The 25,574-nt window shown below is 42.5% G+C and overlaps 1 protein-coding gene across 7 annotated transcripts in view; it reads right to left on the bottom strand.

Annotated features, from left to right (window-relative positions):
- The window catches only part of Wdr59 (WD repeat domain 59), a 312,153-nt gene that overhangs the window by 84,959 nt on the left and 201,620 nt on the right, over positions 1-25,574 (bottom strand). For all 7 annotated transcript variants that reach the window (XR_011039436.1, XM_068346284.1, XM_068346280.1 and 4 more), the window contains exon 18: positions 19,446-19,564. Coding sequence is in view for 6 of the 7 variants with exons in the window: in XM_068346284.1 (XP_068202385.1) it covers positions 19,446-19,564 (119 nt within the window). In the remaining variant the exon portion in view is untranslated. The remainder of the gene's footprint in view (positions 1-19,445; positions 19,565-25,574) is intronic.

The following is a 25,574-nucleotide window of genomic DNA, read 5'->3' on the forward strand; positions in this document are numbered from 1 at the left end:
TGAGTTGAAGTGAAACGAGCGCTGAAAAAACTTTATACTGTACAATTTTTTTATATGCTGGTTTTTACTTACAAATGTTATGCAAACATGAATAAAAATAGGTGAATTTTGTAGAAAAATCCTCTTGAATGTCATGAACCAAAAACTATAATTCAAGGAAGGAAAATAATGGTGAAATATTTGTCTTTGTACCACGATATTGATGCAAATTTTGTTGACATTTCGTCGATGCATCCCAACAGCACACAATCACCGTCATCCTCAAAACATTCCGTTACTCATTACTAGAAGTTTTAATTTTTTCCTTTGTAGCTCACTTATTTTGCCATTATTTCACCCTTATTTTCCTTCCTTGCATTATTTTTTTAGGTTCATGACATTCAAGAGGATTTTTTTTACAAAATCCACCTATTTTTATTTACATTTGCATAGCCTTTATAGGTAAAAAACAGCATATAAAAAAAGTTGTATAGTTTTTTCAGTGCTTGTTTCCCTTCAACTTGTATTTTTTGGTATATTTTTTAAAAAATGGATATATTTTTCAAGGTAATACTCAACATCTACCTTTAATCTGCAAGCGACCAAACCAGGTATATATTATGCAAACTAAATGATATATAAATAAAAAATTAACACCATGTACCGCAGACAAATGCAATGTTTTGCTTTGTCGCCGGTCACGGGAGGGGAGAATGCCTGAACCAAATTCCAATGAGCGACGAGCTTTCAAACCGTGGTTTGGCTCCATTTGCCAGCTAGGATGAAACAGACTTTAGTTACTGGTAAGGAGGAGGAGGGGGAAGGGGGGGGGCAGGATTTGAACATCAGGCAAGTATAGAAATAAATCTTTAAATAATACATCCTAATAATATTCTGAGTATTTTTTTCAAAACTCCCCTAATGTTAATATTACCGAGTCACTATCTGCGATGGACGTGGTTAGTGAAAGGGGTAGAAAAGTAGCGACCTGGTAATGCCCTAGATTAATCTTCATCATCATGCTTTCCTCCTATGCCTATTGACGCAAAGGGCCTCAGTTAGATTTCGCCAGCCGTACCCTATCTTGAGCCTTTAAATCAAGACTTCCCCATTCTTCATTATCTCCTTCACACTTCATAGTCCATAGCCATGTAGGCCTGGGTCTTCCAATTCTTCTATTGCCTTGTGAAGCCTAATTAAGGGATTTTGACGAAGGAAAAATCTATTTCTGGCCTAGACCTGTGTCGCCCAGTGAAATGCTTCTCTAGCACCATTTCTAAGGCATAGTTATTGCTGAATACACCAGAGAAAAAAAGAGAAGCATGGAATGCCAGGAATAAACCTAGCTCGCTCACTCTTGAGTGTCGGTATAGAAAACTGGGGCGTGATAGAACCACGACCATAGATCCCTCACCAATTAGACCTCTCCTTCATCAACATCTCCCTCCACCCTTATCTACATTTCTCTATCAGCACCTGCGTTGGTCAGACATGTTTTATTTTGCTCTGTGTTGTTTTGTGTTTTTGAAGATGTTCGACGTTCTAGAGATCCCTGCTCCCAAGTTGAGTATTATATTTATCTGTTTGGGATTTCTAGGTAGCGACACTTATTTATTCTTAACCGTGTTTGGTTTTTTGTTATTGCCGCTTGTTGTTCCCTTTCGGGGGTTCGCCGCGGCCATTGGTGTCGCTTCCTCGTGATCTCTTTGCTTATCGGGCTTTCATATAGTTTCTAATACTATTTGTAAGCCCTTGTTTATGTTTTGGACATCTAATTTAATATTTTGGCATGATCTTATTTTATAGCGAGCTATACCCTTCAGGTTTATTAGCGCTGTGCTTGTTAGCCTACTTGGCCGACCCAAAAGCGGTTTAGGTGGGTAGCCTTTCCTGCCAGCCTTTATCTTTTGAGTTCCTTTCGGGGAGAAGAACACATTCTCATTTGGTTGTTCTAGATCGTTATTTTCCCAATTTCGTAAGCCCTTTTGATGTTTATTTGCCTTGTACCCTTTCCGTTTTGGCTTTCTCCCGATTTGGAAAGGTTTAGTTTTTATTTTATATCCCCGTGTTCTTTTCCCCCTAATGTTCTCATTTGGCGTGTTAGCTTTTATTTTAGTCATTATTTACATCTGCCATTATATTTTGTGTTTTTACATGGGTACTGCTGCCATTTCGGGTATTTCTTTTGTGTTTCGGTGGGTGGCCTCACCCTCCCTTCGATCGCAATGGTCACCTGATTTTGTTCTGGTCTCCCCCTCCCCCTCTTGGGTCCCTTCCCTTACACCTTCGCCTCCCTCTTCTTAGGAAGGGGTAAGCTTTGGTTACGTGCTCTCTGATACAAAACGGGACCAGGCATTCGAGACTGGGTATGCGCCTCGTCTCCCGACTCTCCCCCTCCCCCCGTGTTATCCATCCTTGATGTTATCCTCCGGTCCCAGAGGGTTGCGATAATTTAGATTGTTTTCTACGTAACTAATCTCTCTTGGGGAGTGAGAAGAGCATTCCCAAACCATCTCCTTCTACTCCTCTTTATAATCTCATCCACATATCGCTTTTAAGTAATCTCTCTTATAGTTTTATTTCTAATCCTGTCCAGCTATTTTACTCCCAATATTCTTATGAGGGCTTTGTTCTCAAATCTACAAAATCTGTTGAAAATTTTTTCATTGTCATACCATGACTCGTGTCTATACTGTAACACAGATCTCACTAAACTGATATATAGCATGATTTTATATGTAATTTCAGGCAATTTGATTTCAAAATTTTGCTTAACCTAGCTACTGTCTGATTTATTGTTTTCAATCTTTCAGTAAACTCAAAATTCTAAAGACCCGGTATTAGAGATCCTAAATATTTAAATGATTCTAACTCATTAATCCTTTTTCCTTTCAATGATATTTCATCTTTCATTGCATATTCCATTCACACCATCTCTGTCTTTCTTCTATTTATCTTGAGCCGAACTTCATGTGATATTTCATGCATTCTAGTATCCAAGCATTGCAACCTGTGGTGTTCTGCTAACAAGGACAACATCACCAGCTTACTCTGTATCAGGTAATTTCCTTTAACCAATCCAATCCTTCTCCACCATCTCCAACTGTTCTATGTATCACAAAATCCAAGAGGATAAACAACATAGGGGACAACACATTTTCTTGGAGTACTACGCTGCTCACTGAAAATTCATTTGATATGAGTCTCCTATTATCATTATCATTACTAACTAAACTACAGCTCTAGTTGGAAATGCAGGATGCTATAAATCCAAGGCCTCCAACAATGAAAAATAATCCAGTGAGGAACGGAAATAAGGAAATACAGTAAATAAACTATATGAAAAGTATTAAAAAATTGAAATAAAATATTTTAAGAAAAGTAACAACATCAAAGCAATAAATTACTTAAGAACAATAACATCATTAAAAAGATTAGTTCACCAAACTGTTGACTGCTCCATAAGGCCCTAGAAGAGTTGGAAGACCCATGTCTACATGGCTGAGGACTATGAAGCAGGAAGTAGGATATGATAAATGGAGAAGTATTGATTTAAAGGCTCCAGAAAGAGACAACTAGCAAAATCTAACCCAGGCCGTTTGCGTCAATAGGTGTAGGAGATGATGATAATGAATTAATTCTAATAACCATGGATTTTTCAGTAGTAAAAAACTCAATATATTCTCAATAAAACCTTAAAAGGATAAATCTAAGCATAGATACTTGAATACAGTATTAAGCATGAGCCTCCAATCCGTTATAGCTCCAATAGACTACAGAACTAAATTTTTTTCCATAAAGGGAAATTGAAATCTCAACAATCTATCATAAATAGTTCTTGTTCCTGAAACGTTCCTTGAATTACACCAATAAAAAAAACAGTTAACCATTCCAAAGTCTTTGATACAAATTACTGATGGTCACTGTTCCTCAAATGCAGAATTTCATTTTGAATCAATTAAATTTACTAAACTAAATTTGCCAATTAAAAAAATACACCAATTATTATTAGACCACATCACCAGCAGTCACTATAGCACCTAAACTCCAGAAATGTTTTAAAGCAAACTTGAATTATTTAAGATATTCTTTAAATATAGACTTGATATGCCACTGTGAAGCTACTAAAACCCTTTCCACAGAAAAGAGCTAAAGAAAAGAGAGATGTATTAATGCTATCTGAACAGCAAATAGGATTCTCACCCAGACCCAATATGTAACAATCACCAAGTCTCGAATGTAAGAAGCTCATCTTTCTCCAACCTAACTTACCATTTAGAATAAATGGCAAGTATTGTTCATAATTGGGTTTTATAATGTAAGATATCTATAAAAAAAATTCTTTAAAATGACAAATTTGGAAGTATTTTGTATTTTTCCTTATGATACAAACCTGTAGCTATCTATAAGGATTATTACTTTCGAAAGGCCAGTCATTAGACTTTTAATGAGGGTTAACCACCCACCCCCTAGTTTATGGGGGGGGGGGGGGGTAGTTGCTACCCCACTTACATCCCTTGGCTGTGAGCCCACTTTGCATGGAGGTAGGACTTCAAGGGGGACTGGTGTTGGCAAGCCAATTTGTATAAATAACTAAAGGTTTGTATCATTAGGAAAAATAAAAAATGTTCAAAATTTGTCATTTGTTCCGTCACTAAACACAAACCAATGGCATTTATACGGATTACTTACCACTTAGGAGGGTAGAAGTCCATGCTAACTGGCCTTTTGGCTTTGACCCGTGGTTTTGTGTGTTTTGCACATAATTGATGGATACCCTACACCTCGCTAAAACTATGCTATGCATGGTCCGTGGCCTACGCAAGCTGTGTGCTTGTGATACTACCACTGTGACTGGTCCATGTAAGAGTTCGAGTCATCGGACTCTTATGGGGTACCATGGATGTTGCCAAATCCTCCCTTGCCAAGGGGTATGGGGATGTACAGTGAACTCTCGTTTATCGCAGTAGATAGGTTCCAAACCCGACCGCGATAGCTGAAAATCCCCGAAGTAGGGACACCATATTTACGTATTTATTTAACATGTATATTCAGACTTTTAAAACCTTCCCTTTACGTAGTACTGTTAACAAACTATCCTTTAATGTACAGAACACTTAATGCATGTACTACAGTACAGTACCCTAAACTAAAACAGGCACAAATATTAAAGGCGATTTTATATCATGCGTTTCCTAAACACGCCAAAAAGCACGATAAAAAAAGACAACCAATGTTTTGTTTACGTTTATCTCTGATCATAATGAAGAAAGAAACGCATTTACACATCTGTGTATAGGTTAGTTTTTGCATCGATTATATAAATTATATGTTGATTTTGTTATTACCAATGTTTTACTTAATTTTTCTTAGGATTTCCAAATAAATGAAATGAATGCCATTTATATAATGTTTCTCTTTATGACGCCGCCTGAAACGGAAACCTTCCATTCGTTTACTGTACGCTCCATCTTCGATCGTAATAAACAAACGAAGGCATTAAACGCGCATGATGAAAGTGATAAATAATGATATCAAAAGCTTTTAGTAAATATGTTATTACAAATATTATTTACCGAATCTATATAAAATCCTACATACGTAGCAAAGCAGGAAAACAAATTTTTTTCTTCTTTTTTTTTGGCGTTTAATCAACAATAACAAACTGCTGCTAATGACCGAATGATAATTTACGAGAGAGAGAGAGAGAGAGAGAGAGAGAGAGAGAGAGAGAGAGAGAGAGAGAGAGAGATTGATTGATTGATTTAAAGTTTTCAGGCATCCTGACATCTGAGGTCATTGACGCCGGTAACATTTAATTTATGTATACAAAAATAAAAGATAAAATAAAATAAAAAATAAAAGAGTATTCAATTAAAATCATAAAAGTTGAATGTAATAAAAGTTGAATATTTTTCAGAAGACCTGCTTCTGAAATAAATCTAAAAATGCCACTTGCATGGTAGGACACATCATTTCCAAGAATCTTGGCAAGGATGAACCTGCCACCCTCACCTCGAGCCTCAAACAAATATCTATTCCGCAAGTTGTTATAATTGGAGAGAGAGAGAGAGAGAGAGAGAGAGAGAGAGAGGAGAGAGAGAGAGAGAGAGAGAGAGATAGTTTTAAATGTAATAAACAAAAAAATATGATAGGTTATAACATGTATATTCAGACTTTTAAAACCTTCCCTTTACGTAGTACTGTTAACAAACTACCCTTTAATGTACAGAACACTTAATGCATGTACTACAGTACCCTAAACTAACACAGGCACAAATATTTAAATGTTAGAATATTAAAGTAGTATAAAAAAATAAAGATTGTTACTGTACTCACCACGAAAGACGTTGAAGAAAAACTTGAATGATGATGGCGATGAATTTGCTGCACAGTAGAAATGATGATGATGAAGCTGATGATGTCTTCTACTGTGCAGCCAATGATAGTATTTTACGTCTCTTCAGACGGAGGTGTCTTTTCCTGGGACACCTCTTCAACTTCTTCCTGGGACACTTCTTCAATTTCTTCCGAAGTCATAGTAGCAGGAGGAACTGGCTCTTTTTAGCGAGGCTGGAAGAACATTGTGATCGGAAGTTGCTGCCGCGGCTTCTTTTTTCGCTCGAAGAGCATCCTGTAAGGAGTGATGTCTTCATCGATTTTGTTGCAGAATTGCATAGAACGAACCATATCCTCATCCCACTCTTGCGACAATTCTTTCAACTCCTTTTGCAAGGTTGCAGAGCTTGGCAAGCCGTTCTAATGTTAAGCCCGTTTCTTTGACATTTACTTGGGTCTCTTCCTGTGTTTCACTGTCTTCTTCACTGGCCGATTTCATCAGGTCTTGGAGGTCTGCGTCAGTTAGCGGCTGGGAATGGCAGTCCAACAACTCGTCGACGTCTTCAGTCGTCATGTCGCCAAACCCGTCACCTCCAATTATCGCAGCCAACTGCACAGATTTCCGTATTGCAGAGTGTTGAATCTCAGCAGGTGTAAATCCCTCGTCATTGTAAACAATCTGGGGCCACAACTTCTTCCAGCTCGCATTAGTAGCAGGTTTCATTTCTTTCAGTGCCTTCTGGATGTTCTGCAGGCACGTGGCTATTGTGTACTTCCGCCAGTACGCCTTCAAATTGAATGTTTCATCCTCATCATCTTGGGCAGCATCCACACACGCAACGAGGTCCGCCAAGGTATTCTTCGTGTAGAGGGCCTTGAACGCCCTGATAACCCCCTGGTCCATCGGTTGAATTAATGACGTTGTGTTGGGTGGCAGGAACTCAACCTGAATGCCCTCATGCGACAGATCAGTTGCGTGTCCACCAGCGTTATCCATAAGGAGAAGGATCTTGAATGGCAAGCCCTTCGCTACGAGATATTTGCTGACTTGCGCAATGAAACACTGGTGGAACCAGTTGGAGGTCAGCATCTTCGTAATCCATGCTTTTGGATTATGCATCCAGTACACAGCAAGGAGATTCTTAATTTTATTTTTCAAAGCGCGAGAGTTTTTCGATTTGTAAATAAGCCCCGGCTTTAGCAAAAATCCAGCAGCATTGCCACACATCACGAAGGTAACACGATCTTTGAATGCTTTAAAGCCAGAGGCTTTGGCTTCTTCTTTGAACAGGAAAGTTCGCGACGGCATTCTCTTCCAAAACAAGCCGGTCTCATCCATATTAAACACTTGTTCGGGCTTGTATCCACCTTCAGTGATAATGTTCTTAAATGTCTCATTCGCGTAAGTTTCAGCAGCGGTAGTGTCAGCGGAAGCAGCCTCGCCATGTAGGGAAATGCTTTTCAGGCCGAAGCGTTTCTGAGACTTCGCGAACCACCTTTGCTGGCGGAAAAACGTTGTTTCTGAGGCTGGGAATCGGTGGATGTCCCTGCTTGAGGTTCATCTAGTACATCATCTTCGTCTTCTTCAGGATGGTCTCCATCGTCATCTTGAGGTTCCTTTGCCGCAAAATTCTCATACAAACCCAAAGCCTTGGTTCGGATGGTGTTCGTACCCAAGGCTATGTTCTTCTTCCGGCAGTCGGCAATCCAGACTGCTAAAGCACCTTCCATACGGACGATCGTTTTATTACGAGCGGTAACAACTCGCTTCGCTGACCTGCTAAAGGTGATGGCAGCTGTTTTTCTAATGTTTGCCTCGTCCTTCTTAATGTAGCGAACGGTGGATTCGTTCACTCAAAAATGGCGGGCTGCGGCCACGTAACTTCTGCCTTCTTTCAACATATCGAGAAGTGTTACCTTCTCAGCAATCGTCATCATTTTTCGGTGGCGTTTAGGCTCACTACCAGCCTTAGTAGAAGCAGAATGCTTGGGAACCATTGAATGGCTTGTTTAAAGTTCAACAAAAAGTTCAACTTCAAACAGTCACGCACAGCACAGATTAAAGTTACACAGTAACGTAGCAGCATCTACACGGCGAGAGAGCGGCAAACAAAGTGGCCGCGAGAAGATGCTGCGGATCGTAGAAGCGGTCAAAACACCAATCACAGGCTAGATTACAAAACTTGGGAGCTGATTCGTCATCTATCAGCACTGGAACCAATCACAGTCCGTCTTACATGCTACGTAGTAGTTACAAATTCAAATACAAGGTACTATATACAGTATGCTTTACGTACGCTATTTTACGCTTGTTTTGTTGTAGGATATGTACGCTTATTCGAGATGTGATTTTTGCTACATAGAATATTATTGGATGCAGTACTACGTATGTATACATACAAAAGATTCATGGAAAAGATGCACATCCATTACATTTGTAATAGCAGCCATCAGCAGCCTTACACCATTCAAATATGAGTCAGACTGCATCTGATTTGCGTTTCATGTTCAATTTAATTTTACTACGTATACTGAATTATCGTATGATCACATTCTCTTTTTGTGTTTTACAGTGAACCCTCGCTACTTCGCGGTTCGACCATCGCGGATTCACCACTTGGCGGATTTTTTCCATAACCCATATATCCAGTAATATATATATATATATATGTATGCATGTATTTATGTATATATGTAGGTATGTATATGTGTATACATATAAATATATATATATACACACACACACATATATATATATATATATATATATACACACACACACACACATATATATATATATATATATATATATATATATATATATATATATATATATATATATATATATCTAAAGTAGGAAGATGTGATGTAGTTCTAAGGGAAAAGTATGGGAAATATGTCTGGGTAATAAGCAAAGCTCTACCTCCAGTTTGTTTCTTCATTATGATCAGAGATAAATGTAAACAAAACATTGGTTGCCATTTTTTATCGTGCTTTTTAGCGTGTTTAGGAAATGCATGATATAAAATCACCTTTAATATTTGTGCCTGTTTTAGTTTAGGGTACTGTAGTACATGCATTAAGTGTTCTGTACATTAAAGGGTAGTTTGTTAACAGAACTACGTACAAGGGAAGGTTTTAAAAGTCTGAATATACATGTTGAATAAATAGGTAAATAAGGTGTCACTACTTCGCGGATTTTCACCTATCGCGGCCGCGACTGGAACCTATCTACCGCGATAAACGAGGGTTCACTGTATTTCTTTCTGTACTGAATTATATGTCATATGTAATGCAATGAACCATCAGTAAGAGCAGATATTACTAATTATTAATGGAATTAACAAAATATTTGGGGTCTTCATATATCGCGGCTATTTTCGAAATTTCCGGAAAATCCGCGATATATGTACTGTATATACATGCGTTATGAAAAAAATCCGCGAAATCGTGAATCCATGATAGTCGAACCACGAAGTAGCGAGGGCTCACTGTAACATGTATATCTATCTATACCAGGTTACTCAAGGGAAATGGTTTTACCTACAGTCAGTGGAGATCAGCTTTGTAGAGTACCATAGGTGCTGTTACTTCTCAAGGTGAAAGATGAAAGAAAGGAAGAGCAACTCACTCTCTGTCATTCATCCCAGACTTAACCATGGTTAAACTCTACCCTCCCTCATCTGCTACTTGTCCATCAAGAAACCTGAAGTTTTGAAACCATTTATTCTGTAGCGACCATAGGATCCATGGAGAGCGTCTCCATGTTCCTGTGGGTCACGTCTTGTAGGGAATTGGCAGTGAAGATCATTTGACACTTCTACATGCCCGCTAACAAGGTCTGCATCACAGAGTAGTCTTATAAATAATAGGGTGTATTACCGGCCCTAACATTATGAGCTCTCGGTCTCTTATATGAGGAGAAGGATAAGGATTCGATGCTCGGTTCATGACCTTGGGAATCTGAGTTGAGAACGTATTCTTGATGATTCTTCACTTAACATCCCCCGATCAGATGAAGAGCGCTAACACCCGGAAGCGAGCTCCTGTAGTTTCCTTGAGGGGTAGGGCCTCCAGTTTCTCTTTGGCATAGTAACCGATGATGTGGATCATTGCTCAGGCTGCGAAGGACTCCCAGACCGAAGGGTTCAGATTCTTGGATCTGAGCTGCCAGAAACGCGGTTGAGCATGACACTCCATATGAAAAGGGGTGATGCCGAAGTGGAGGAAAGGTTAATTCCTTTCGGTCTAAAGGCGAGGCTCAAGGACTAGTGGTGGCCTTTCATTGCCCAGATGCTGGCACATTGGCATTTAGGGGAGGGATACTGCTTCCATGATACCAACTTACACTCCACTTAGCCTGAATGGCCGAAGCCGAAGATCTACGCAGGTATCCAGACATCCTCTTTGCAACCTATTGCAGAAGAAACTCTCAGAGATGAGGAGCTGGATAGTCTCCAGGTGTGAAGTCTCATTGAAGATACTCCTTTGTGAAAGATTTTCCCATGAGTTGCTGAGGGGGTTCTCTTAGTATCTGCGTCGGGAGTTGCAGATGAGTCAATTGGGCGTGAAGATTCTGCTGGGCAAGACAAGTCTCCTAAGGAAGAATAGTCTTGCGGGCGAGACGAGTCTAATGGCCTGTTCCCGAAGACTGGGGATGGATGAATCCAATTCCCGAAGGATCTACATCAGTAGGCGAGACAAGACTTCAAATGAGAAAAAAGCTGGTGACGAGGCCTGCTCTAGGCCTGCTCTGAAGGACAATGGCGGAGAATGGGCAAACCAAATTCACATTGGAGGAATCCCTGATGGGACACCAACAAGGTAAAGGAAGATTCTCTCGCAGATATTTAAGGCGACCACTTTTTGCTGCCACTGTCAGCGATCCTTCCAGAAAGTAGGGTGACTGCTGCACAGTAACTGGTGGAGGGACTACTCCCTCGGCAGGGGAGAGGATGAATCCCTCTCTTTGCTGGAAGAATCCTCCAAAGGGGAGGACAACGGGAGAAGGAAGTCTTTTCTGCGGACGGGAAAGATATGATCAACATCTGCTGCCATAGTCGGCGATTCTCCGCCAAATCAAGAAGATTGTGGACCAGTGGTTGCAAGTGTTCTCCCTTGGAAGGGAGAGTTCCAGCTCCTAGAGGTGATCCTCTTGGCAGCACTCTGTTTCCCATCCACAAGTTCTAACTCAAATTGAAGGTCGACATCACGCGTTGTCTGAGAAACGAACCGGAGCTCAAATCTGAGTTCTCCTCTAAGGGGGTGGTACCTCTTGTCCATAGCAAGGTTGCATTCATCTCTGGGAGGTTTAAGAGACGGTACCGTTCAGACTCCAACCAGAACCCGTAGGCCGAGTGGTACAGCATGCCCCCACCATTTCTTTAATACATCTGGAGGGAGAGTTCAATCTGGGGAAGGGCCAAGGAGGTTGACTCCTTGGCGAAGAGTCCATTTGTAAACCGTCTTCTCGGATTCATCTCCTGCCCGGGTCTCACAGAGACCTGCGAAATAGGGGGAATCCTACTCCTGTTCCTATTTGTGCCCAAGAATAGGCTGGATTCAAAGGAGTCCAATGTGGGCTTGATGAACTGAAGTGAAACGGTGACTTAAGAGACGTAAACACTGGTGGCTGAAAGTGCGTCTCGTAAAGGGGAGACTCCTGTCATCCTCCTAAAATCCTGTCGATCTGTATGACGACAATGAATATATCCAAGGATATACCTGTCTCTGATAAGGAAGCAGGGGTATCTCTCGAGATTTACTTCAATCCTTTGATCTTGGTAAACTCGGGGTGAAGTCTCGGTGGTAACGATGGTCAGCTACCGAGTCTGTTAGGATGAGCCTGTTGTACAGAAGTCTTCAGAGAACGAAGCTAATCCTGACAAACTAGGTTAACACTAGGGTAAACCTTCTCGTGAAACTGCTAGATGGTTGAAGACACTTCCTCGATAATGGCATTCCAGAATCTAAGAGTCCTAGTGGTGGAACTTAACCAGAAGTCCTGTGGACTAACTGCTCGTTTGACTGCATGCCTTCTCCTCGTCAAACAGAGTTTGATAAACTAATCTGTTCCAGGATAAGAGGACAAAACTGGAGAAGAGGCTCAGAGACTTCAAGGAAAACACATCGTTCTGTCCAGACGTAATGGCCGAGACGGGCTTCCGAGTGGCTGTTCGGAACACACAGGTGAGGAGAAAATCCCCCTCACACTTCCACAGGTGGGAGAATGAGAAAAAGTGTGTTCTTTTGTAGCTGAGCTACGAATTCTCTGTCCTTGTTGGAAAGAGATATATACTCAAAATTTGCAGGGGGGGACCTGGCATGGAACAACCTCCTTGTGGAGGAGAAAAAGAGTTATCTCTTGGATAAAAACATCAATGAAGTCCACAGCATCCCTTTCTCGGCCACAACCAAGAGACATTTTCTTGGTGACCCGAGGTACAAGGAAGTTCACATCCGTGGTGGTGTTCCCAGGAGGTCACCCGTCCAAGTACTGACTGGACCCCACATTGCTTGTCTTTGCTGATCGGACAAGAAGCGATGTTTCCAGTAAGGTATGGTTGTTTAAGCTTAGCGCTGGTAGAATATGCTTCTCCTGAAGAGAATCCTGCTGAATTCAATCCCTTGGAACAGCGGGAAGGAAGAAAAGGGGGGGAGGATATGACTCCTTTTGCAAGTAATAAAGGGGCGAGGAGAGGATCCATGAAATTGGCCCAAGATCAGTGAAAGAGGTCCAACAAGTTCTCAGATTTGTGGAGAGAGGGGAAGCAAAAATCCCAACGGATTATGTTAACAAGATTCGTTCCAAGTCATTGGAGAGGTGGTAGAGGCTAGTGGTCAGAAGACTTCTATTGCCAAAACCGTTGTGTAGAACTGATCTACATGCCTGCTGGCGGCGTATAGGAGAGGGCGCATGCGCAACTAAGGAACCTCGTTCATTCAATGAAGATGTCAACTTGTAAGGTAATTATGTACCAAAAGGAAGAGACAGGGAGCAGAAGAGGCAACCTAGTCCCTTAGACACACAGGCCATAAGCCCACTACTTGTGGTAGAAGTGATAATAGTCGTGATTGTGGTTCGATGAAAACGTTCGTAAGGGATGAACGTTTGAGGGTGCTGACAAGAGCTGGCGAGCCAAGGATGCATCGGGATACTGATGGCACTGTACTTATGGGAACAACAAGTACTCCGTGGCGAGAAAGGTATTAAGCACTAAGGTTGACATTTGTGCCTTACCCCTCTTATCAAAGGTGAGAGCTGGATTAAGTTCCCGGAGTGTGATAAACTACCTCAACTGCATGTTATGGTAAACACTACCAGAGTAGTGCCCCTTGCAGAAAAAAAAGGTTCCTTGGTCCACCGTTGAAGTTTTGTGGCATCTAGAAGAGTAGAGTCGCTTAGAAACTCTACAGCAATCAAGGAAGCCATAACAGTAGAGTGCTTTACATAAGCCGGAAGAGATCTTTAATCCTTACCAGAGACGATCTCTGAAGGAAATAGGAGAAAACCCAACCCAAGGGATAAGGCTTCTGAGATTCTCCAGTGGCGGTCGCTGATTCTACTGGCTTGCGGGAAGCTGTTGGAGGTTAATGGATCCCAGGAACCTGGAAGATAGCTGAAGAGTGGTTGCATGCTGACGAGCGATGTCGAACGGACAGGCGACGAGGTGATGGCAAGCGCTGAGGCGCTGGCAAATGACAGGCAGCTGGCTAACGTCGAGCAGCAGGCAAACGACAAGCAGTTGGTGAACGACGAGCAGCTGGCTCCCAACAGTATCTAGTGTTCCCAGGCGGTCACCCATCCAAGTACTGATCAGAGAATGACGAGCAGCTGTCGAACCACAAACAGCTAGCGAGCGACGAGCAGTCAGAGTGACGAGTGACTGGCGAATACCATAAGGCTGGTAAAAAGCATGTCAAAGGAGAGTCCAAATAAACAGGTGAGTGTCGAGAAACACTTAGGCTGTCGGAGAGACTGTTGATGATGATCTTCGGATGGCGAGAGAACGAGTTGAGTCACGAGGTGACTAGTGATGGTCTCTAGAAGAAGGAAAATCTCGGCAAAAGGTGAGGAGAAAGGTGAAAGTCCCGGTAAAGAGTAACAAACAAGTGAGGCACTCCTGCCCTCGCAGCATGGGTAAGATGATTGCCTTAAGGCGAGTGGCAAGCAGCTGACGAGTAACGAGCATGAGCCTGACCGTAGAGAGATAAATGCTGGCAATCTCGTGAGGGGTGAAGGTCATGAGGCAATGGCTGAGGATCGTCTGAAGACAAATGACGAACAGCTGACTAGTGACAAGAGCCCGAAGGAGCAGCATGATGGTCCTTGACCGGGTTGAAGACTTCTCCTTACTCCAGGGGAGAGAATGTCCAGGGTGGCGGAGTAATGAACTCGAAGTCTGACAAAGCCCCGCAGAATAACGTCTGCGCAGTTCCTCCGGAGAGGGAACCTGTCTGACCGAGTCAGAAGAAAAAGACGTAAGTTTCTAGATGGTCTCAGGAACCGAGTCCCTATGGGGGTTCTCACTCGCGAGCGAGAGACCACCTGCAGGAGAGACTTGCCTCGAACTTTGCTCTACCCTTGACGGAAGAGTCGGCTCAGCATGGAGAGAGCGTAGTCTTTGGTGACGAAACTGCAACTGCTGCGATAAGATGTGGCTGTCAGCAATTCTCCCTGCAAGCAGGAAGGTTGCTAGACAGAAGCAGATGAAGGGATGTTCTCCCCTGGAAGGGAGGGCAGCTCAATATCTGGGGAGGTTAACTCTCCCTAAGAAGGGAGAGCAGCTAAACATCTAGGGAGGTTGACTCTCCGTAAGAAGGGAGCAGCAGCTCAACATCTGGGGAGGTTAACTCTCCCTAAAAAAGGAAAGTTGTCCCATCCCTGGAGGTGGACCTCCGGGCAGCGCTCCTTGCTTCCCGTCAATAAGCATTGTTTGAGTTGACGGTCTGCATCAACAGCCACCAGTGAAATGTAGCCGAAGCTAGTTTCTGGGTTCATCCCGAAGGGATCAACCAACTGGAACATCCGCAGGAGCCCAGTATGTCACTGCTCTCATTCCTACACCCTATTGGATGGGACCTCATCTTCGTAAGGTAAAGGTCGAAGTCAGCGTGCTGATCAGGAGCCTCCACAGGCACAAATGAACAGGACTGTGATGGGGCAAGGACAGCAGATTCCACAGGACCGAACGGCTCTGCTCTTCTACATCGACTGTCTTAGCCGAACGAAGAAGTATGCATCACTAGCTGAAGAATAAAAATATATGGAAGAAAAACTCCCTCGGGAGGAGCACCTAATCCACAGACGGGAAAGGTGCCCCCCAAGAGAACAGAAACATGCTAAGGACTGCGCACACTCTTCGCCGGCTGACATTGTTGGGAGGAGAGTAGCAGCGAAGAACTCAGTATAAAAAAAAAAAAAATTACAACTAATCAATTCAGCTGATGAAATAAACTACTTGGGAGAACCACTCAACCCTCCGGAGGAAAGGGGGTTCCCCGAGGGGGAGCAGACAAGCTAAAGGTTCTGCACTCCCTCCACTGGCTAAGAATAGCCGTTGGCCCATTGCCGCATGAAGGAGTGCGGTGTCGAGAGCTGAAAAAGTTACAATTACAAAGTTATTATTTCAACTTAATTACTGAAGAAGACCATTCACTAGCGCAACCTAATTTGCGATCAGGAAAAGAGTTCCCCCGCACAGGATCTGCTGACCACCCACGTAACGAGGGAGAGTGGCGTTGTCAGTGAGAAAGAGCAAGACCGAAGGCAAGCTCTGTGAAGGCCGTAAACAGTTTTCCTCCAAGAAACTCTTAGGGAGGAGAGCAACATTAATATGCGAACAGAGAACGAGTAACCAAACGAGGACGACTCCCCTGCGGCGGAGGCCAAGTTACTCGGAAAGCCAACAGCCTACAAGTTGTATCGCATCCAAAGGAGGAAGATCGTAAGGGAAGTTTCTCAGCACTTGAGACCCTGCCACACAAACAGCATCATTCACTTTAAGGAAAGGCTTAAAATGTATATAAAATACAGCTGTACATTACTGTACAAGGTTTTCATATATATAAAAAGAAAAACATATGATTAATAAAAAACAAGTCAAATGGCCAGTAAGTTGCCACTTATCGAGGGTTTCTTCAACTAACCTGTTATCAAACAGCACCTCGTTTGAAAACGGCGAGTTTCGTAGGTTCCTTATTTCCCTCGAGGGAAGCCTCGACATCCTGTGAAGAACTGTGTCCCTCCTACGAAGGACGATGTTGGAAGCGGCTACCAGGGACTGTTCCACTAGGAAGGAGATGGCCCTCCCTCCTGACACTGCAAGTTCTATAAACTGTTCCTTGGCCTGGTCCGACCAACCCGGCTGTTGCAGAGCCAAAGAACGCATGGCGTTGGACCACAGGTCCAACCATGAGGAGACAGAGAATGAAGATCACAGTGCTGACTCAAGGGCGACGATCTCCTGGTTAGAAAAGGCCACCGAACCCCCGGTAACCTTATCCTCCGATAATCTTGGGGACAGGGATGCCAAGTTCCCCTCGTACGGGTCTGCCCGTCTGTGGGAAATCCTCAGGGGCGTAGAATCTTCGATGCCTTATCCTCGGATAAGGCAACAACTTCATTGACCCCGAGGCCTTCAGAGAATTCTTGGGGTCGGCGACCGCCACACTAATCTTCCCCAGCTTTCTGCCCAGAGATGGGGCCAAGGGGAGAGACATCGGGGGACGAGCTTCTCGAAGGATGCCAAACTGCTCCTCCAACAAAGAAACTTCCCCTGGGGGAACAACAGTGGCTGGCTCCGGCAGGTTATTGAGGTGCCTGATAAGTGCCAACACCCTGGAGAAGGAGGAGGAGTCTTCCACCGAAGGGTCCTCTTCTGCCAGACCCTCCCCTCCGGTGACTGGCGGACATCATCTCCGAAGAGTCTCCCCTCCGGAGGTCCTGTCCACGAAGGGGAGGATGAGCCCTGGGCGGAGCCTCTGCTCTACGCACACTTGATGAGGCATGATGGTCTAGGGGACCTCTATAACCTTGGGAGCCCCTTGAAGAATTTGATGACTGGCAACTGCCTGCCGCATCCTCTAGCCTTCTCTTCATGGGGACGGGGTCCAGCAATACCGATGCGGGAGAGGGAGAACCCGTCCGGGTCCTCGAAGAGTGTGTTCCTTGCCCCCTTCTCTTCTTCACTCCCTCGCCTATAGTCCCGCGAGGGAGGCTGGAATGACGACGGGGGCATCCCCTGAAGGGTTTGCTCTTCCCAAGGCGACAAAGGATCATTCGTAGGGGACTTGAACGGGGTCCTTGGAGTGTCTCCCAAGTGTTCCTGATCCCAAGGGGAAGGATCCGAGAACAAGTCGCCCCGATGCAGGTGAAGGGTGGCTTCTGATGATGGGGTGGCAGTTGCCAGTTTAGTAGAGGGGGGGGGGGGGCACTGGGTTTGAGAAGGAAAAGGCAGCAGGCTAAGATGACGGCGCAGCGTCGTGAGCCGATGCGGAAGCGCGGCAGGCCAAGATGGCGGCGCCACGGCGTGAGCCGATGCGGAGGTGGCAGGCCAAGATGGCGGCGCAGCGGCGTGTGCCGATGAGGAGGCCTGTGAGGCAGCTCTAATAGATGGCATTGGCGGCTGAGGGGGCGCCCGGTATCCCCGAGACTGCCATGCAGTAAGGAGAGGCTGTGGGCACGTGTGGGCAGGCCAAGATGGCGGCTCTGGCGGCCGGTCGGAGCGCACCATGTGTGAGACACGTGGGGCGGTCGACTCGCTCATCCTGTCGATCTTTTCCTCCAATCTCCCGAGGAGGGATATGAGCGCCGAACTCACTGAAGGGGACGGTAGGGGGGGGGGGCCCAATAACAATGGGGAGTCCAGTCGAATCGGCGTAGTCCCTTCTCTCTCGTTGATTTGTTGTAGCGATGGCGGTATCGACGGAAGGGAAGGAATTACCGAAGAACAGCTCGACGAAGGTCTCAAACCACTGTCTTTCTTCGAGGAAGAACGTTCCTTTTTTCCTTTCTTTTTCCTCTTCATGGCCATAAGAGACCAGTGGGTTTCAGACCAATCAATACACTCACTACATGTATCGCTTTGAGTACAGGCACGACCACAACATGAGGTACACAAAGAATGGGGATCAATTTCCAAATGTGAAAGGAAAGCCAAACATGCTTTCCCATTCGCACCCAGACAGCGATGTTGAACACGAGTGTTATCCATCTCAATACAACCACTTTGCACAAACAATAAGTTGCAAACGCAGGTCACAATTTAAGTCGCGAGCGAAAGCTATAAGTCTACACTGGGCAACGACCAGAGTACGAATGGCGACCTTTGCCCTGTCCTTACCAGGCCTGACACGGCCTTCTTCTTGGTGCATTGTGGGTCAAAGGCAGTGGAAGGTCGCTTCGCGCAGGGAACATACCCTGGGGCATATTACCGGCCTGAGGCTTTATGCCTCTCGCCTGGAATGGAGTCCTGGTTAGGGGGAAAAATTTTCTGGTCGCAAGTTTAAACTAAAGAGTAACTCCTGTGAGAGTAGTCTGTGGTTACAATGCATTGGAACAAACATATGATTAATAAAAAAAAGTCAAATGGCCAGTAAACTCGAGCAGAGAGGGAGACAAAATCTCTCTCACCGAGCCAAAAGCAAAGTGAGTTCACAGGACAGGTGTGTGAGTGAGCGGGGTAGCTACTAATCCCAACCTCGGCTAACTAGTTAGCGGGTGAGTACTTAACCCTCGCTAAAAGTCTAATGGCTCGTCTTTCAGCTTCGCCCAAAGTAATATCCCTATGAATAGCGTTGGTTTGTATTTGGTGACGGAACAAATCCATTTTAAGTGCCCATCTTGGCCCCTTCTGGTCTCAACTGGATTAGAATATGTAAGGAGTGAAACACATGGCCACTGAAGATCTACGGATTAGTAGCATGGACTGAGTACCAGCTGCTACCAACCTCATTTTCACTTATACTAAATACTGATATGTCTGGGGTTTCATGCCAGATACAGTACTAAATACATTATATCACATGTACTGCAATCAATTGGTATGGAAAGTTTCATAGTTGTTTATCTTGTTTTGATTCCATTGCACTTAACTATAAACCAATCCCAAAGAATATGTACTTACAGGGAATCAACCAATTTTCTTGCAAAAGGATGCTGACACCAGGGATATTCAATGTCATCAATGCTACTTATAGCTGAAGAGGATGCAAGCGATGCAGTAGCTGCAGCTAGGCTCCAAACCTACACAAAAAGTAAAAAGTATCTATTGTATCATGCATACATACAGGATGTGAGGATTGTAAGTTTTTCTATTTCAGTGAAAAACTTGCCATGACAAAAACAAAATTCAGTTTTCTGATATGCTTCATCTATTCAATTAAAGACTCAAATCACATCATCCTAAATTACAACTTTGTAAAGGATAACAATAATTACAGAGGCATCACACTTACGTCAGTTGTCGTGAAAATATATAGTATGCTCATTCTGAAGAGACTAGAGAGAAAGATTGATAAAAAGCTGACAGATGCACAAGCAGAATTTAGAAAAGGTAGAAGCTGTACTGACCAAATTTTCATTTCAGACATGTTGTACAGCAATGTGTAGGATACAGAAATTCACTTTTGATGACATTTGTGGACTATGAAGAAGCCTTAGATAGTGTGCACCACCCAATTCTGTGGAGTCTCCTGCGTTATTATGCAGTTCCTCCTAAATATGTAAATTTGATTAAGTCTGTTCATGAGCACAGTAAGTGCAAAATTAATGTTAATGAAGCCCTATCAAACAAATTTTCAGTGTACAGTGGAGTTCTCCAGGGGAATGTGTTGTCACCTATGTTTTTTATCCTCCACATTGATTTTGTAATGCATAGAGCAGTTGAGAATGGAAGAGAAGGATTAGACTAGATTGGTAACAGGAAATTATCGGACCTAGAGTATGCTGATGACACTGTCCCTATTAGCAAAACGTCACAGGACTTGCAAAGCTTGTTTACTAGAATGCATGAAATATCACATGAGGTTGGACTCAAACTAATAGGAGAAAGACAGAGATGATAACAGAATATGCAATGGAGGATGAAATATCATTGGAAGGAGAAAGGATTAATGAGGTAGAATCATTTAAATATTTAGGAACTATGATCTCTAATACAGGGTCTTTAGAATTGGAGTTTAATGAAAGATTGAAAAAAGCAAGTAAGACAATGGCTAAGTAAAATTTGGAAATCAAATCGCCTGAAATTACATATAAAAGTCAGGCTATATATCACCTTGGTGAGATCGGTGTTACTATATGGACATGAGTTGTGGTATGACAGTGATACAATATCCAACAGATTTTGTAGATTTGAGAACAAAGTCCTCAGAAGAACATTGAGAGTTAAATGCAGGACAGGATTAGACGACATGAAACTATAAGAGAGATTACTCAAGTGCCATATGTGGATGAGATCATGGTGAGGGGTATATGGAGATGGTTTGGGCATGCTCTTTGCACTCCCCAAGAGAGATTAGGTCACCAAACTTTCAACTGGGCTCCACAAGACACTAGAAGAGTTGGAAGACCCAGGCCTACACGACGAAGAGCTATGAAGGGTGAAGTAGGAGATGATGAATGGAGAAGTACCGCTTTAAAAGCACAAGATAGAGATGACTGGCAAAATCTAACTGAGGCTGTTTGCATCAATAGGCGTGGAAGGAAGAGATGATGATGAAATGATAGCAAAGGTAAACAAGCATTGACCCAAAGATAAAACTCCAATCCAAAAAATTTCTTAATGATGGCAAGTCTACAAATTTCTGTAGCCTTACTACTCAAATCTCAGGGGCAAGACTCTCAGTTAACAAGCTTCAAGTAAAATATTTTTTATGAAGAAAAGCTTTTTACAGTAATTAAACACAAAGTATATACACTACAGTCAAATGCTTTTGAAATTATATATTAAAGATTTGAATTAGTTTAAACTGCTTTTATATGAACTACAAAATTTTAATAGCCCAGCATCAATTACCTGAGAGAGAGAGAGAGAGAGAGAGAGAGAGAGAGAGAGAGAGAGAGAGAGAGAGAGAGAGAGAGAGAGAGAGAGAGAGAGAGAGAGAGTGAGTGTGTGTGTGTGTGTTTTACAAGGATTTTGGATGTCTAAAAGACTTTTTAGTCAATCTGCAGACTCCATATGCTCCTTGGTAGAGCGATTTAGTTTAAGCATTTAAAGAGTTTACCTGATTTTGCCTAACTTATTCTTGAATTTATTTACCCTGTTACTGTTTCCTACATTCGCTGGAAGTCTATTCCAAGTATTTGCTATTTTGTATGTAAAGAAATTGCCACATTGAGTGGTGTATCTTTTCAATCCCAGTTTGCTTCCATTACCTCTGGACTGATTTGTGCGAAGCATGAATAGATTATTGTAATCTACATTTGTTACTCCAAGAATTCTTAATGCCTCTATTAACTGTTCCCATAGTCGTCAAGTTTGTAGATCAAAAAGTTCAAACGTTCCATCCTGCGCCTATTTCCAAATTGACTTAGAGTTGGGACGAGTTTGGTGGCCCTAGCTTGTACTGCTTTCAGTCTATCTATGTACTTATGCATGCTTGGAGCCCATAACTGGACTCTGTATTCTAGATGGGGTCTTACTAATGATGTGTAAAGCTGTAGTACAGTGTCTTTGTTTCTATATTTGAATTGTCTCTTTATGTAACCTATTAGTTTTTGGGCTTTCTTTTTAGCTTTTATGGTCTGTCTGGTGAACTTCAAATCCTTGCTGATAATACCGAGATCTTCCTCCTGGTCTACATTATCTAGTATATTACCCAGCAGTGAGTAATCTGATTGTGTGTTACTATAACCAATGTGCATGACTTTATATTTCCCATAGTTGAAAGGCATTTGCCATTTTTTGGACAATTCTCCTAGCTTCATTAGATCTTCTCCTAATAATTATATATCTTCCTAGTTCGCAGCATTTATGCTTAGTTTAGTATCATCAGCAAATTTGGCTATTCTGCTAGTTAATCCTAAATCTATGTCGTTAAGGTATATCAGTAACAACAATGGGCCAACGACGGATCCTTGAGGTACTCCACTAGTAACAGCTGCCCACTCTGAAGCTTCTCCATTGATTACAACTTTCTGTTTTTAGTTTGTTTACCAATTTTCGATCCATTTAGTTGGCTGGTCAATGATGCCTAGTGCTCTAATTTTGACCATTAATTTCTTATGAGGAACTTTGTCAAGAGCCTTTTGAAAATCTAGGTTTATGATGTCTATTGCGCTGAGTTCTCATAAATGCTAAACATATTGTGGAAAAATTTCAAAAGATTTGTCATACATGATCTCTTTTGTCTAAAACCATGTTGCCTGTCTATCAGAAGATTATTTTCTCTATTGTTCTACTATAATTGATTCAAAGATTTTTCAATGCACTGAAGTTAGACACACAGGTCTGTAGTTGCCAGGTTCTTCTTTTGGCCCTTTCTTGTAGATTGGAGGAACATTGCCTAATTTCCATCCTTGTGGTGCCTTTCTTTTGTCGGCTGTCTTTCGGAACATTTTGTAAAAGTGTGGGGTTATCTCTTCTTCTACTTGTAAAATCTCTCTTGGATGAATATCATCTGGACCTGGTGCCTTACACTTAATAAGTCCTTTTATTTTCTTTTGACACCATCCATTGTAAAGGTGATTCTACTTAATGGTGGTGGTCCTTCATATTTGATAGCTGGTTTGGGTAGGGTTTTTATTCTTCCCTAGTGAATACAGTTGTGAAATATGATTTCATCAGTTCGGCTTTTTCGAAATAATTTGTTATAAGCTTACCCTTCGAGTCTCTTAGTGGGAAAATGTTGTTTTTGATTGGCTTTCTACAGTTTACAAATGCAAAAAATTCTCTTGGGTTTTCTTTACTAGCTGAAGCCACTCTTCTCTTCATTGATCTTGGCCTCTCTAACTATTTATTAACTTTTTGGCTTAACTTATTGTGCTCGGATATTTCATGAATCGAAGGCTGTGAACCCATTGATTTATGTTTGCTGTCTCTACTTCTTATTCCATTGGCTATTTCTCTATTGAACCACTTAGGTTGTGGAGTTCCATTTGGTAAAATTTTTCCATGCGGTATACATTTGGCCCTTTTTTTCTTTGTATATTTCTACAAAGGAGTCCCATTGTGTATCTATGTTCCCTATTTCGTTGTATTCTAAATGCTTGGTTTATTCCTTCAGTTTTATCCAGTTACTACGTCTGTAGTCTAACTTTTTTATAAGTTTCCTTCCTTTAAGATGAGGAATATCTACCTGAAACCTAACTATTTTGTGGTCCCTTTTGCTAATATTTTCGCCTACTGAAACACTGGATACTAAATTTTCTTTTGTTGTTAGCACAATATCAAGTATGTTGTTTTCCCTGGTTGGCTTATCGACGCACTGATGGAGGAATTCATTGTTAACAAATTCTAGTAGCCTGTCCCTCTATGTTTGATGTAGAATTCATAGTGTCCCAGTTTACTGCTGCATTGAAATCTCTCACAAGGACAGCTAGCTTATTATTAACTTTTTGTCCAAGTTGTCTATACAGCTTTTCATCCTGTTCTTGTGTTTGATGTGGTAGCCTGTATATTACTAGTATGGACGTGTTTTTTCCTATGGTGTTAATATTTGCACCCGTCACTTCACATTCGATTTCTAATTTAATCTCTATGGGGTTTAAGTGATTTTTTCATTATGGCTCCACCCTTTTTGGTAAGGCAATCCTTTTTTTGAAAAGCTTGACACCTGGGATTTCGTATTCACCGATAAAATCCTTTGTTTTTTCTTGAATCCATGTCTTGGTAATGGCTATGACATCTAGTTCCTCACTAGATATCATTGCCTTGAGGTTTTCTATTTTGTTTCTGACTGACTGAGCATTGAATTGTGCCACACAGAGGAAATTTGTTTCTTTTTTCTCTTCCTCTGTGGCTTTGCTAGTTTCCCAGTGTTTTAGTTTTACTTTTATCTGTATTATCCAAGGTTTCAGCCAAATTTCCTCGATTCAATTTGTTTATAGAGGATTTTCTTAGGGTCTAGTTGGTTCTTGGTATAGTGGGATTAAGTAATGAGAGAGAGAGAGAGAGAGAGAGAGAGAGAGAGAGAGAGAGAGAGAGAGAGAGAGAGAGAGAGAGAGAGTGTGTGTGTGTGTGTGTGTGTGTGTTACAAGGAGTTACAAGGATTTTATATGCCTCATCCACTGTGTGTGTGTGTGTGTGTGTTACAAGGAATTACAAGGAGTTACAAGGATTTTATATACCTCAAACACTTTTTTAGTTCATCCACTGAGACTCCATTTGCCTTTTGGTAGAACAAGTTTGTTTAAGCATTTAGAGTTTGTACGATCTTGTCTAACCTATTCTAGAGCTTGTTTACCCTGTTACTGTTTACTACATACATATATACACATACCAAGGCACTTCCTCAAATTCTGGGGGGCAGCCGACATCAAACAAGTGAAACAAAAAAGGGGACCTCTCCACTCTACGTTCCTCTCAGCCTGACAAGGGACTCAACAGAGTTCGGCTGGTACTGCTAGGGTGACACAGCCCACCCTCCCCCTTTATCCACCACAGATGAAGCTTCATAACGCTGAATCCCCCTACTCCTGCTACCTCAGCGGTCATCCAAGGCGACCGGAGGAAGCAGCAGGGCCTACCGGAACTGCGTCACAATCACTCGCCATTCATTCCTATTTCTAGCACGCTCTCTTGCCTCTCTCACATCTATCCTCCTATCGCCCATAGCCTTCTTCACTCCATCCATCCACCCAAACCATGGCCTTCCTCTTGTACTTCTCCCATCAACTCTTGCATTCATCACCTTCTTTAGCAGACAACCATTTTCCATTCTCTCAACATGGCCAAACCAACTCAACACATTCATATCCACTCTAGCTGCTAACTCATTTCTTATACCCGTTCTCACCCTCACTACTTCGTTCCTAACCCTATCTACTTGAGATACACCAGCCATACTCCTCAGACACTTCATCTCAAACACATTCAATTTCTGTCTCTCCGTCACTTTCATTCCCTACAACTCCGATCCATACATCACAGTTGGTACAATCACTTTCTCATACAGAACTCTCTTTACATTCATGCCCAACCCTCTATTTTTTACTATTCCCTTAACTGCCCCCAACACTTTGCATCCTTCATTCACTCTCTGACGTACATCTGCTTCCACTCCACCATTTGCTGCAACAACAGACCCCAAGT

This window comes from Palaemon carinicauda, chromosome 22, assembly GCF_036898095.1.
Source record: "Palaemon carinicauda isolate YSFRI2023 chromosome 22, ASM3689809v2, whole genome shotgun sequence".
NCBI lineage: Eukaryota > Metazoa > Arthropoda > Malacostraca > Decapoda > Palaemonidae > Palaemon > Palaemon carinicauda.